At 40.7% G+C, this 15,906-nt stretch overlaps 1 protein-coding gene across 1 annotated transcript in view; it reads left to right on the forward strand.

Annotated features, from left to right (window-relative positions):
- Positions 1–15,440, forward strand: part of CRB1 (crumbs family member 1, photoreceptor morphogenesis associated) — a 113,280-nt gene extending 97,840 nt beyond the window's left edge. Inside the window, 1 exon segment of the mRNA XM_009326172.1 lies at positions 15,225–15,440. Coding sequence (XP_009324447.1) covers positions 15,225–15,440 — 216 coding nt within the window.
- The last annotated feature ends 466 nt before the right edge of the window (positions 15,441–15,906 follow it).

Genomic DNA, 15,906 nt, shown 5'->3' on the forward strand with positions numbered 1-15,906 from the left:
TTTCTTTCCCAAGCGGGGAGCAAGCCGGGGGTTAGGAGAACTACCAACGAGCAGAAGCCGGCTCTCACATATCAGCTTTCCTGATGCTCCTAAGATCTAGACAGCGAGCAGACTGTGGGAAGGAAATAAGCAGTCTGGTCTACATAACCTACATTCTGTAAGCCTGCTGCTGGAAGCATAAAGGGTATTCCCTGGTACTTCTGATTTATTCTCTGCAGTACCTTGCTTTGAGAAAACCCTCATCATGTCAACTATTTTCAGAAAAGGACTGTACAGCACAGGTAAACTTATTACAGTCTGATGAGAGGTTATTGAAATAATAGTAGTATTATTATTAGCAGAGTCAGCGTAACTGAGCGGGGAAAAAGCTGGAATTTATTTGTTTTCACATCATTCACATGGTTGTAGATCACCCATCATGGCAGAATTGTTACCATTGATGGTAGGAGCCAGAGAGAGCCCAGCTTTATTCCTGTGCCAGGTCAAATGTGGGGTAAGAAGAAACATCTTTAGATTTGTAAAATGAGCAGCTCTGCTCTGGAAGTCATTGGAAATGTCACGATGCCATTTTTACAGTTGTTTTTCAGAGCAGAACAGCCCCTTAATATCCTTTGCTATTTTTCTATTAGTCTGTATTCAAAACACAGGATTTAACTAAAACTTCTAAAAGGATATTGCAAGAAACACATTTAATGTGTCATAACATAAGGTACAAAAACATTAGGATGCAAAAACAATAAGGTTATCTGATGTGTCTTAGCTGGGAAAGACAAGAAAGCTCCTCACAAGGCCAGCATTACTGCACGCATCAGTGAAAAGCAATTGAATATTTAATGTGCGTGGTAAATATAAGCAGAAAAGGGAGCCCAGATGACATATGATGGCATAACATTCCGCAGTATAGGAATCAGCTCAAGTACGGTATTCACATAAGACATTTAGTATTCAGACTAACACATTATGTCTGTACACCATCCTTTATGCTGCAATGGCATTGTTTTCCTTTTTCTCACCTTCTGATGTTTTCCCTGTAGACTCACACGCATATCACACGGGCGTTTACTTCAGTCATTGCTCACTTTATAACACATTCATGCACTCCATGCCTGCATTGTTCAGATACTAAATTTCACATCTTTTTTCTCATATGGTTCATGAAACTTAATGGTCTTTTCTCTTTTATCTATTTTTTCTATCTTGAAATAATGCAGCAGGCTTAGCACTGAGGGAAGGTATTCTGAAAGCTGCTTTAGAACAATTAACTCAAAAATATAAAAATAATACTCTACTTTTCTTACTTTTGGGGGGGGGATTTTGGAGATTCTCAAGCACATAAATAGTTTGGGGTCTAATTTATACATTACTGAAATAAACGGAAAGATTTGTCTTTATGCCAGTGGGTAGTGGACTGGGATCTTGGCCACTGGACTTAAACTTGCTAAGCCAGCAGCTCTTCAGAGCGTAACTCACAGAAACCATCTTGGAGCCTAAGGGAGGACAGCGCTGTCTGGCGCAGCACTGCTAACGCTCACACACTGCCCTCTTCTTATCCCCCAAGGGACAGGACTGTCTTTTCCCTATTGTCCAAGAACTTGTTTGGTCCTCTTATCTGGGCTGACTCGAATCCCTCAGTGAAATGGCAGTGTAGGTATAAGTCTCCTCCACAGAGTTTATATAGTGATGTACCGGTTATCTTTTTTTATCTCAAAGCCCACCGTTTTGTGAACTTATGCAGCGTTTTGCACACAAGACACTGTGCTGTGTCTCATGGAAAATTTAATTTGGTCCTTTCTTATTTCATTGTTTCCTTTAATCAAACACAAAACTCATTCAGGCCAAAAGAAAACGCTTGCTTTCTATACATGTGAAAGCGTAACACGTCCTTCCTGGTAGACCTAAACCCACTAGTAAAAGCTGGTGTCTTCTGTCATTTTCTGCAGATTTGGAAGTTATTATCCCCATACAAACTTTTTCCCTGTCCTTTCAGTATGCAATATTGTCAGGGAACCTCAAGGGTTGCTGAGGATCTCTCTGGAGAAGCCAGTGCAGAGATGAGTCCCAAAGAAAACCTCAGTGCTGTCAGTGTTGCCTAACATTTCTTGAAGCCACCAAAAAAGGTGGTTTGGGAGGAGATCCTGGAGGCACAAGGTGATACTGAGGGAAATGAAATTACTACACAAGTAGGAAAATTATAAGTGAAATGGATTTGTAAAAATCATACAGATGGGGACCGTACTGAACACCTGGACTCTATCTTAGCTCAGTAGGAATTACTTCATTATTTTAAGTGAATGCTTGTGACACATCTGTAAGGTACAGAAGTGTTATTATCTTGTCCTTTACTAGGAACTGAACAGGGAGAGAGAGAGTAGAGACTGAAAATCTACCCCAGGATATTTTAACCACAACATTTCAAAAAACAAGTAAAGCATTATATAAATACATAAATAAAGCATAAATAAACCTGCTGCTGTTTCTCTAGACTGAATTCGCATGGAAGTGTTATTTCCCTTCAATACTCAGTTACCCCTCCTCCCCTGAAGAAGCACTCAGGTCTGATGCACAGGCTGGTCGGAGGGTAACTGGCCTGGACCCAGAACCCTGAAACAACATCTTTCACCTCGAGTAAGTTTTGGGTTGAAAATTCCTAGCTTGTGATCACTTTTTTGATCCTCTCCCAAAACCACTGATGAAAGAGGAAGCCGAAGTATTTTCCCAGCAGAAAATATTAATGTATGACACTTCTGCCAAAATTATATATAACTTGCTTGATTTCATGGTTACCTTACCAATCTTGAAACAAGTATGAGATTGGAAATATTTTAAGGAAGCATGCAAGTATCAATCAGAAGAGTTACTCGGAGCCATAAAGAAGCATCTTGAAAATCACTGATTAATTTTTTAGTTGAATTAAATAGCTTATTTGTGGTATCAAAAGTAAAGACAGCGAATAAACAAAGCTTCAGGTCTGTGGGACTTCAGAATGGAATTATGGCAGGGGATGAACCATCTCCCAGACCTTGTCAGTTCTTATTCTCAATGGGAGCGTTAGAGCCTGGGCAGGGCTGCACTGCCCTGATATGACTACTAGGGACTGATTGCAGGTATTTGTGCAGGCAGTGTTTAGGCGGTACAAAGAGATTAAATCCAATTACCATTTCCACCTTGGGTTGCCTAACTGATCATAAGCTAATCGTGTCTCTATTTCATGCTTCAGTTTCCCCCTCTGACAAAAGGATAGTGGCCTGCTTTAAAGGGGTTCTCCAAACGGAAAGCTACTGTTTAAGAAATCAGGCACCAAGGATGGAGCTGAGAAGGAAGAACCACTTAGGCTGCCTGTTCAACAGAGGACAACTCTGGTATCTGAGCAAGGCAGAACCAAAAGGGGGGGGTGTATCAGAAATAGCTTACACCTGCAGATAAAGGTGGATTTTGACCTGACTCCACACACTGTAGAAAATGCTACTTTCAGCGTGTATTGAGGAGCCTCCAGATCTAAATTAATCATCTGGCTAGAAATAGGGTTGAGTTGCACTCATAGTCAATATGCCTTGCCTTGGAGCACCAGAGATAAATTCAGTGAGCTGAGCCAGCAGATTTTTTTCCTGTCTCTAAGAAGTATGATCTTCAAGAAAAACTTCTGAAAGCGTAGGAAATCTTCTTAAAAGAAATACATTGACAAGGCTGACATTACTTCCTAACATGTTAAAGTAAATCTCTCTAATCTGAAGTACAATGTATTTTCTGTTCGTTATCTTTAGGTGGCAGTAAGGTAAAAGCATGAAGTAGAAAGTTAAGAGAAATCTCTAACATCTTTTTAGAGACCTTTTTTCTCATGTAGTGTGCTGGCTATAACATAGAAAGAGACTTCATAAACCACTTGCATCTTCAGCAGATATCCAAAGAGCAATTATTAGAGCTGGCTTCCTCCAGATCACATTCAGATGCAAACCTGTTGAATACCAGCAATATTAATACAATGATGAGATACTATATTAGGTATGAAGTACTTGATCCAAGAATCCCTGAGGACAGAGTTAAGGTTCACAGGTAGAGACAGACTCATATGTTCCTATCAACAAGACGTAAGTACACTAAAAAGAAAAAAAGCCACAAGAAACAGTAAGTTCACTGACAAATCAAACATCTGGATCAAGATTAAAATAGCGTTTCAAGGAGTAGTTATTGACAAAGAGGTTTACAGATTTTTTTTTTCCATTTACACTTTTCATGTATGCATCTCTTCCAAAGTCTTTCCTGACACTAAAATGTAATGATGTTTGTTGTCTCCAATCAACTTTCTACTAGAAAAAAAGCCAGTAGGATAAAAACATGCTCAAAATTTTTATCAAGGAATATCATTAGCTAAGTAACATGACAGTGTCATGTAGCGTGCTAAGGCAAGTAGTATGTAGCCAATAAAGGTCTATCTTATACCATTAATATTTACAGTTGGAAGCACAAGATGGCTGCAATCGAAGTGCTGCACCCAACAAAGGCTAGCTGTTGACTTGATACCTTGTTGTCTGACAGTGTGAAACAGTCAAGTAGCTACTTACTTCATCACCACTTGACAGCATAATATTAATGCTAGGTAGCAACACATGGCTGTTTTGCAGGAGCTTAGCACCAAACAGGAAGAAGAATTTCATTGAACAAAGATTGTAGGCTTAGCTTATTAGCAGAGAGGTAGGGATGGAAAGTATCTGGTAATTACGAAATAAAACAGGAATCATAACTCTGTCTCTGCTATACCGTACACCACTGACCCACCTATTACACACCATTGGACAGAGCAGTTTCTTGTTCCTCCATGAAGTGGGAAGAGGCAAGACTGACAGTTTCAGCTTAGGTTGCACCAATTCTTATGGAAAACCAGGACCCAGGGAAGATAGACGACCCTGCTTCACATCATCACAGTCAGAGACCAGAGCCCACAGAGGGTGGCTGCATCTGTATGTGATGCGGGTACGTAGTGCTGTTCTCAAAGGTCTGATTACAGAAATAAAATAACGTCTACCACTAGTATCGCTAATTAAAGAAGAGATCTCTAACCTCAACTGTTGTGTGCTGGAAAGTAGAGTTTTGACCAAGCAGTTCTGTGCCCACAATTTGGATTGTGCAACTCTATTAAAGTAAACTGAAATTGGTAATGCACACACAAATCATGCCTGGTGAAAACAATGCGCGTGGAAACATATTAGTGAGGAGAAACAACATGTATTCACTTAAATGGGCTTTGTGCTTTCAGATTGCAAATATCTCATCAAAATTCCGCATATTTTTCCCTAATACAGAAAAGATAGGGATCTAGATTCAGAGAGAGAGAGAGAGAGGGAATATGTGCAAAATTCAGAAAATCCTGAGTGTGCATTAGAAATGGGTTAGTTTCACCCTTGGCATAGCTGTTAGTAGCCTGTTATTGTTTCCTGCCCTGTTCTCTTATCCAAACGCTGTCATTCCCGTCAGCCCCATCTTGAATATTATAACATCATCCTTCACATGCTGGTCTGCTCAACACCTATGCAATCAATGAAGAAAGCAGTTTTGAAATTCATTCTTCTTTCTCATAATTCTATTTCTCTCTGTCTACTGAATCTCTTTTCACCTCTTTTCCTTGGGAACTGTCCTGCCCTCGTCTTCAGCGTCGTAGCATCTTTTCCTGTTTTTCTCCTGCTTTTGGGTTGAACCTACTGACCCCCTCACACCCACTTCACTCTCCCATGACAACAGGAGCAGACTTCCTCAAAATGCCACTACCGTGTGTTCTTCCAAATCCCTCTTCAGGAGTCATTTCTACTGTGGCAACTATAGGGATGCGGTAAACTCAACCCAGCTATGTGCAGGGCAATGACAGAAAGTTATTGTTTTCAGCGACAGTCTTTTGATTTTATGTATCATCCATTCCTTCCTGCAAGATTCTTGCCTGATAAAGCTTTTATCCACCACTAAGATTTATTCATATAGAATCCGCTGTCTCAAAGCTGTAATGCAGTTATCCCCTATGGAGAAACATCACCTGATACACTGCGCTGTTACCCATGTGCAAAAATGATTCTACATGATACCCCAAAGCTTTTCCCAAACTGGAAAGGGATGTTACACCCCAGAGACTGACACCTTTACTAGAACATTTGTCTAGTCTGCGATTTAGCAGCTATGGGACAAACTCCTCCTCGGCATGGTTTGCCTGGATTTGCACCAGCTATAGATTTTCCCTCTTATCCTTTCAGATTGCAGCAGATGGTGAAGTTCCTACACCAGAGGCTGTTGATAGAATTTTAAAAGGCATCTCATAACAACACATTGGAGCTGCACATTTAATCTGTGCTGCACCACTAGATGATCTTAAAAAGAGCTGGAGCACACTTACAAAATTAACACTGGCAGTTGCTGCAGAAACGCTATCAAGGAATCTTCTCAAAGCCCACGGCTTAATGAGAGCTTACCTCCCAAACTGCCAGCCAAATCATTTCTCTGTGTATAACCAACACTCTGCTGTCTGAGCGAAAAGGCATTTAATACTCTGTCCTGTGACATACTGATCCAGCAAAATATCTGATGGAGATTTTAAGGGACTACTTATGTACTTCTGGCTTTATTGGGTCCGTGGCTGGGCTCACGTAAAGTGCAGAAACCAGAAAAATTATTTCTTCTGCCTAAGACAGACCATCCCAGACTTACTAAATACCACTGTTTTCATGGCTGGACCTTCCATTAAGCAGTTAAGTCAGACATCAATACTACAGGTAGTTAAAGAAATTATAGATACCACATGTAGCCTGTTCGTTAGATATGAATTCCTAAAAGTGAACTTCTGAGTCTGAAAAGCTATATCAAAAAAGGCTAATATTGTAAATAGAAGGCTACCCAAGATGAACATTACTGCAAGTACTGGCATTGAGGAGGGGGAAAATTGTTTTGATTTAAACACAGCACTGTTTCCAAGTGATCCAGTGTCGTGGTTTAACCCCAGCTGGCAACTAAGCACCACCCAGCTGCTCACTCACCCTCCCCCCCTGGTGGGATGGGGGAGAGAATCGGAAGTGCAAAAGTAAGAAAACTCATGGGTTGAGATAAGAATAGTTTAATACTCAAAATAAAATAATAATAATAATAATAACAATAATAATAATAACAATAATAATAATAACAACCACAAAAAAATTTAATGAAAAGTAAAATAATGGGGGAGAGAGAGAGAAGAACAAAGCCCGGGGGAAAAAAAAAACAAGTGATGCAACCACTCACTGCCCACTGACTGATGCCCAGCCAGTCCCTGAGCAGCGATCGCTGGCCCCCCGGCCAACTGCCCCCAGCTTATATAATGAGCATGACATCATATGGTATGGAATATCCCTTTGGCCAGTTTGGGTCAGCTGTCCTCAGGAACAAAAACATCCCTGTGTTATCAACACTGTTTCCAGCACAAATCCCAAACCACAGCCCCATACCAGCTACTGTGAAGAAAATTAACTCTATCCCAGCCAAAACCAGCACATCCAGGAACAGTCCTGCAGCCTAATGTGAGGAGGAGAAGGTCTGTGTGCGCTGATCTGACTGGAAGATAAAGACTAATGTGAATAACGCCCTTGTTTAACTGAAGTCTGCTTTACAATTTAGTTGCAACACTTTAGAGAGCTCCATCCCCAGTTTCTTTTTCCATTATAATTAGAACGAACTTCCTCGTTAACTTCTGCAGTGTCACAACACTGTGACTTCACATTTCAGGAGGGAGGCTGTCAGCATTTCTTAATGAGGCACTTTCCTTGCAAGCCCAGCTAAATTCTAGACATCAATCATCTCCATCCGTCGTCTTTATTTTTTCACAGGACACCAGAGATGTAATTCTTCTTTGATAAAAAAAGATTGCATTTTTCTGATCTATAACTGGTCAATCCAGATGATCAATTTATCATTATACCTGCTAACACTAATTCTCTCTACATTTGTGCTTTGATTTCAAGAATTGTCAGACAAGTAAAAGTTGACATTTTCCAGGAAGGAATTCATTCAAACTGTCACACTTCAACTAAGACAAACTACTCAAACTACATTTTGTAGATAAACGTATACTAGATAGAGTTGGTAGTGAATTTAACGTCTTCAGAGACATGTTAAGAAAATATTCAGACAATAATATCCACCAGAATATAGAGAAATAAAAAAAAGATTACTTACAAACGTTCTTCTTCAAGGTGAGCTGCCTATATATATTATAGTGTGGATCTTCTGCACACATCAGAAGTAGTCACCTAGGTTTTGTCTCTAGCAATGTCCGTAGAGGTACGCAGAGGGCTCGGGGTCTCATTCAGGCCCTCCAGCAATGGGATTGTCTTTTCCTGCAGATATCAGGAAAACAACTCGGAGGCTGATGGCAGAAACAGCAACGGCAATGATGAAAATTCAAGACTGTCTACAACTCTGTATGTAGTATAGATATATTTTCAGAGGACCACGGTAATAGATGAGGGACGACAGGATAGCCTCCTCCCAGTGGACATGGTGTCAGAAGGAGAAGTTCCCAAGATGTGGAGAGAAAAGCAGTCATGCTTACCTTGGGGTGTTACCTGGCATGCAGAAGGCAAAGCTACCTGTGACCAACACCAGAGCCAATACGTGGCAACTACAGGCCAGCCTGAACCGGAGCTACGGGCTGGCTGATTGCAGGGGGAAGCAGTCACATCTTTAGGCCACAGAGATCTTCATCAGGTATTCAAGGCTCCAAGTCTGAACCTGGTCCTTCTACAAACCAGTCGTGTTCTTATTAAGGAAGCAAAACTAGAGAGAAACCCTGCAGCAGTCTGTCTAGGTCAGTTTTTCCTCTTGCTTTCTGCTTCTCAGTTTCACAGAATTCAAATACTTTTCTTACCAGATAATCCTGAAGCTTGTTAGGCACCAGGTTTAAAGTACAGCAAATATCGCGCCTTTCAGGCACGACTTCCTTCACACACAGAGGCAAAAAGAAGGGCTGTTCAGTGTGACTGCCACAGAAAGTGCACTTTTGAAGCCCACAAGGTAAACTGAAAAGATGTAAGGTGTGCAGAAGGAAAAGGAGTTGGTGGCCTCACTGGTGATAAACAGTAGAAAATCAGCTAAGGTGCGCCACAGACACTAAGTGCTGCCTCCTTTGTTGCCACAGGTACCAAAGTAGAAAGGAATAATTCAAGTACCTGAATGATAACTGTGCATAGGCACACTTAACACAGATGAGTGCCCACATGGACCACAACATGAGGAAGGAAACCAGGATAAAGAGGATAAAGCGGTTAAAGGAAATAGATGACATGTATAGGGTTTTAAAAATGGTTTGCCATTTCCAGTGGCCTGGGCAGTGTTTGGCTCAGCTGGACATGAATCTGCTCTCTTTAAATGAGTCCAAAATGGATTATTGGTTCAACTCAGCAGCCCAACTAGGTCAACACGGCTCTTGGGACTCGCTGGCTGGTGTTTAGCACATGCAGAGCAGCTGATGGGAGGGAGAGCAATAGGTACTTGCTTGTGAAGGTGAAAAAAAAAAATCATGGAAAAGGGACTTCATGTGCTGCTCATTTAAGGTACTTATATCAGAACAAAGTCAATCTATAGATTTATGGCCACTTTAGTGCTGTTGAAAATAAACTGCAGTCCCACAAGCTGGGGTTATCAATGTATCTCATTATAATAGGTTTGTGTATGACTGACTGGATTTCTTCTTGAACTACTGGGATTCCTATTTGAATTCAGTCTTTAACAGAAAAATTTTCCGATAAGATGGTTGTAAATCCTCAATGAAATAAACTCAGCACATCTATGGGCTTTTTAATCAAGTTAATGGCTTTTCTTCAGCTCCTCAATATTATCCCTATATGCCCCCAAACCTTTCAAAGTAATTCTGACATGGATTAGGACCACTCAAGCCAATCGTCCCTCATTACTATAGCAAATGGTTTTGATTTGGGGGCAGTAAATCTGGATGGCGTGGATCAGATGTTCTTACCGTGAATGAAGTGATAACCTCGTGAGTGGTGTCAGGACTCAGGATCTGGAGACTTCTCCGGTGACAGCTCCAGTGCACACGAGCAGCTGCAGAATTCCCAGAAAGCCCCGCATGTGGCAGAGAAGGAAATTCTCCGGGGTTTGGCAATCCCTGTGTTTTAAAGCTTGTGTTGATGTCTCTGTCTTGCAAAGCATCCAGAATCAGGCACATTTCTATGCGAGTGCTGAAATGAAGGCTGATTAATTCTTAATGCCCAGCAACAGAGGCATGCTTCTGCTTTCAGAGCGTGTTATGCCTTTCACACCCCAAAGACACATACCCCCGGCCCAAGCCACGCTTTCCCACGCAAAGCTCGTGCGGGTAGCAGCGTCCCGAGGAAGCTCATGCTACTTCTCTCGCACCTACAGCGATTGCTCCACTGGCACGGCAGCTCGCTCTTCTCTCTCCCTGATCTGGCTCAGCCCTTGGTCTCTGTGGCCATAATTTTCATCCCCCGTATCGACACAAAGCAGGATTAGATCAGCTAAGTCACGCTGATGTAAAACACACAGGAGGAAGAGGCCCCGTGTATTTTGCTGGCTCCCTTGTGCTGTTCCACTTGCCTTTGACATTTGGCACACATGGAAACGTTCATATAGAGCAAATCCCTAATGTTCCCCTCTTATAAAATAACCATTTGGAAGACGGCTTGTTTAAAGATAAGCATACATATACTGGATTGATAAATGCTACTGAGCTTTGACTTGTGAACTGGGCCCTCCTTATCCAAACTGTTCATCTACAAAGCAAATCAAGGAACCAAGGCTGAACAATCGATCTGTTTCAATAACCAAATGAAAAGCAAAACACAGCCCTACAATGAATTTTCACTCTATCCAATGATTTATTTTATCTAATCTGAACATTTTAAGTATTTTTTATTTAATAATTTAAAAAACCTGAAAAATTAATCAGCTTTGAAATAAAACCACCAGTGAAAAGCCAAAAGACTTTGTTTTAAAAAAAGACAAAAAAAGATTTTTTTCTGCATTTCCTCCTGTCTTTGCAGAGGAAGCTATTCACTACATGAAAACTAAATTCAAGAATATTTTTTCTTCCCTTTTTTTTTTTAATTTTGCCAAAATAAATTTGTCTTGCTCCAGCTGACATCCAAAGACATAGAAATAGAACATGCTATATAAAATATCTCAGTGAGAAGCAGATTGGCCTTCTAATGTTAGCAGACTTCATTTTGTTGGTATAACCATGGCACACGACATCATCTTGCCATCAGCATCCATTACCATTAAGGATACAGCTTTTACTGACAGCTACTGTATATTAGGGGCAGGGGAACTCTCACAACTGTTCGGTCACTGACTACCTTTTAAACAGGCTCACAAGATAATTCAGGTTGGAAGAGACCTCAGGAGGTCTCCCAGTCCAACCTCCTGCTCAGAGTGTAATGAGAATCTCTAAGGTATTGCCCAGTCAGCAAATCAACCCTCCCTCAGTTACCCTACGTATATTTATTCATAAGCAGTGCTGAAGTTACATTCAGGAATAGCTGCGATCACCCTGTGGTATTTATTAGCAAGAATTATTTCTGAAAGGCTATCACAGTGTATGGGAGTCTCATAGGCTTCCCTGACAACAAAGATCTTTAGCAAAAAAATTCAGTAACTTGTTTCTCGTCATAAATTTCCAGCTGTACTGTGGCTTTTTTTTTGTTTGTGCTGAGACAAAATGAAGTTTGCCTCACACTGTCCTTTCCTTTCCAGAGCTTCCCCTTTTTGCGTGCGACTCTGCCACGGCTTTGTGATAAACACGCCAAAAAATTGTATATTCATAGCAAGTTGGCCATCTCCCAAGTGGTCAATTCAATAAGCAGGTCTTAACAAGCTAACATGGGGAAGTGGGTAGCGGCCTGTGTGGTCTGAAGCTGAAAAGCGATGTTGTAGTGTGGTGGTCGAATCAAGGGGACATCACCTGTGCCTTGCTCACCACCCAGCTCCTTAGGACTCCCACAGACTCACAGCCACAGCTGATCCGATAAGCGGCCGTGAGCGCCGAGATGAGCAGCTGCACGCGTGAGCCGTCCCACAGCAGTCGGGGGGGCTCTGCTCTTTGAAACGTCGGAGAGGTTCATAGCCTGGATCTATCTGTGGTGGAAGCAACAGGCAAGGACTTACAGAAGAGCCTGAAGCAGTGCTATGGGACTTTTACATTCAAACCGCTTTTTTAAAGTACACTCCCTACCATTATGCAAAATACACAGTAGGGTCAGTAACAGAAAACCTCTTTTTCTGCTATCCTAGCAGCACCATGTTTCTAAAAATGCTGCTGAGTCCTTTTTCTTTTCGGGATCACCAGTTATAATTATTTCAGTCTATCATCATCACCACATACTGTGATAAACAGTCTCTGAGATGACGGGGGACAGAACTTTTCAGATTATTTTTTTTTCCAGATCAGCCAGTTGATTTTCCGAATTAATTTAACTGTTCAGCCATTAATTACTAAAGAAGCAGCTGATTTTGATGGGATCAGACTGCAGAGCCTTCTGGCGACTCTTGTTATCAGTTCAGTGCTACTGCTAAGGGGGCTACCTATATTGTGTACTTGGGCAGTGATCTGTGGGCTGATAAACCAGGGGACAGCACTTGAACAGTAGGGTTTTTTCGGATCAACAGAATCCACCCAAAAAGATGACATAAAGGCCATTTTTTTTTCATATTTAGTAATTAGAAGCAACATAAACACAGAAATAAAGTTAGCTTATATATCTGATCATGGTAAAAACCCCAGCTCTCTAGATTTTAATCAGCGGGGTAAATTTTTTTACATACTGGCTCAAGAGGAAGTGTTTTGTTCAACACAGATACAGGCGATACGGGCAATTTTCAGTAGTTTTTTCAAGTTCAAGTCGCTGGTTGACCAAACCAAATCTAATGAATGAATAATTGTTATTAAACAAACACAAGAATTGGAACAAATGGTGTAGCAGATTGCTATGGTGTGCTACGGGTAAGGTTTCTGTAATAAGTAACTATTGCAGAATGATAAAAAGCCCTGTTATGATGATTTTAACTTGAGAATGAGGTTTAGATATGTGACTGCATTTTAACAATTTACAGGGTTTTTTTTCTCCCCAACTCCTTCACATAAAATTTTTCTTCAAGAAATAAAATTAATCTGAAGGATATAAATGAAAATGTCACCATAGATACAAACATACTTACAACAGGAATGGAAAGAGTATGGACTGGAAAATAGGAGAATAAGTTCAGAAATTTCACCTACCAGAAACCAGGCAATACCATCCATTTGCCTATGGTAGTGAATTTCTTTCACAAATGTCGTGTTCAACCCTGGGATCAGAGTTAACTTAGACTATCTTGGTCCTCAGTTTCCCAGAGCAGACAATGAAAATGAAAGACAGCTTCTGAGAATAAAAATCCATTAAAAATTTGCAGCCTCTCTGAGGCATGAGGAACAAGGGTCATATAGTCTAACTCAGTACAGAGAAAAACTAAGATCTCAAATATGTCTGTAACACTATCTAAAGATGAAATGACCTTCCCAATCCAATACCATTTAATAGACCAACATGTTTCATGCCACTTTGTTTTAGGGTTGGCGTCATGTGGTCTGCCACCTGCACTAGATTATTTCTATTGGAAAAAATGTTTTTAAAATCATAGGAACCATATATTTAGCCATCAAGGACAGAAGAAAATATCCTAGCCGGTCATGCATCCCCTAGAGAGAATCCCTGAGCCAAACTTGCTTTTATTATTATGGTAGGACCTTTTACATCAGCATGGAGGTGGAGAGAGAAAAAAAGAGGAAGCATTGTTTTAACATTTTCCCTCTGGCATTGTCGTTCTTCTGCAAAGGCATCTGAGCAGCATGAGTCCAAGCAATGTACGCACAGCAACAGCATCCACTTACAATACATCCATCACTGAATGCAAAATCGGCATCGTTCTCAGGACTGTAATTGCACTTCCTTAGAAATGACGAGTAAGCAGGCCTCTAAAATATCCTGTAACACGCAGTATCTAACTGGGAAATGGGCTTTGACCTGCTGTTTTCTGTTTCTAAATATTTTGGGATTTGAAAGTTCAGCCTCAAGCATACAGTCATCTATGGCAGTTCAGCTGTCACTCGTAATACAAATCAAAAGATGATGGATTGCAGAATCTGCCCAGAAGTTCAATTCCTGCTAGGGTCATTCTGTCCGTAGTGATCACTTTTCCACACTAACCACATCACTTCATCGGCTTACCTCACCATAAGCATTTTTTACACATAAAAGCACATACGTAGAGGTATATAAACCATTCATCTACCAACTATAAAATTTCTCTGGTCTAAAGCTTTTCAACTGACAGATTTGTTTATGCACACTGTGCCTTCTGACATTATCACATTTCCCACTGCCACATGAAAACAGAAAAAAAAAAAAAATCAGAGCATGCTTACTTTCATCCTGTACTGTACTGGTGGTGTTTCTGTAGATGAAGCTACAAAGCCTATATGTAGATGAAGAGCTGGATGAATATTTTAAAACATATTTGTGAAAATATACTGATTAATTTCTCACTGAATAGATTTCAGTTGCACTCTTGTGCAGCCTCTATACACTTATTTCATGCAAACGTGCCGGTAGAAAAGTTTACTGGCAGGAACATCTGTAGAAATAGTGCATTTTACAAAAATATTTACAGTAAGTGAATTTTCTATACGTAAGTACAAGTGTTCACATAAACTTGACTCCTCCAGCAAGAGAAACAGAAGTATGACTGAATATATATCCAGTCAAAATAGCTCATGTTTAACTTGCAGTGGCAAAGACTAACAATAACGTGTTCACAAGTGAACTAGGGATAATGAATTATTATTAAAGTGATTAAAAAAATAATTGCTGAATTATTACTACAGTCTGCAGCCATATTAACTCCCAGGTTATTTTCAAGCAGAAAGGAAGCTGTCAAATGAAATGAGTCATTATGTGAAATTCATCCAGCTCTGCCTTGTATATTAAATATCCAGCACCGTGTGTGTAATGTTCTGAAGAGTCCGAAAAACAAAATCTGTAGGGGCTAATGTACTTCTCTACCAATAAACGGTGCTTCAGCAGTAGGTCGTCTATGCAAAGCCCTATCCATAGAATGGTTTTTGTTTTCCTTCCATGGTAGCTCAAGTGTGTCTCAGTATTCTCTTGACGTAAATTATATTGCAATTATTTCAATCCTTCCAGTTGACAACTGACTTGATCTCGAACATATTCACCTCCATTGGCTCAGTAACGCTGGCCTTGTTATTGATCCTCTTCTTGGCAGTTGTGGTTTCAGTCATCACTGCCAATAAACGGGCGACTCAAGGGACCTACAGCCCCAGCCGGCAGGAGAAGGAGGGATCCCGGGTGGAGATGTGGAACATGGTGCAGCCACCACCGATGGAAAGACTGATTTAGAAGAAAGTGCTCCTCCGTCCTGGAAGATGGCTGAAAGGGGACAGTGTACATATGTTAGACATGTTCATTTTCATTCTGATTCCAGGATACTCACTATAAAGATTACAATGACTTTGGGCTTTCAATATTTTCAATATTTTTTCTTTTAAGTTCAATGACATTAACATTCTCTTAGTATTTAAGTGAACCGATGCCATTTATCATTGTTTTGGACCAACCCATCCAAGGACAACTTTTATTTGCACTGGAAACTCCAGCCTTGGTAATCAGCAGTGGGCATTACAGACAGTAATGGCTCCTGGGATACATGTAAGTGCCTGTCTCGGTTGCAACACGAATAACAGCTTCTTGTTTGTGTTTTCCTTTGACTGCCTGGCAATCACTGCTGCAGAGGATGATGCAGACAAATCAAATAAGCCTGTACAATAAAGACATTATAATTCTGTTATCAAAGGGTTTAGTACTA

This window comes from Pygoscelis adeliae, unplaced genomic scaffold, assembly GCF_000699105.1.
Source record: "Pygoscelis adeliae isolate BGI_AS28 unplaced genomic scaffold, ASM69910v1 Scaffold256, whole genome shotgun sequence".
Classification (NCBI taxonomy): domain Eukaryota; kingdom Metazoa; phylum Chordata; class Aves; order Sphenisciformes; family Spheniscidae; genus Pygoscelis; species Pygoscelis adeliae.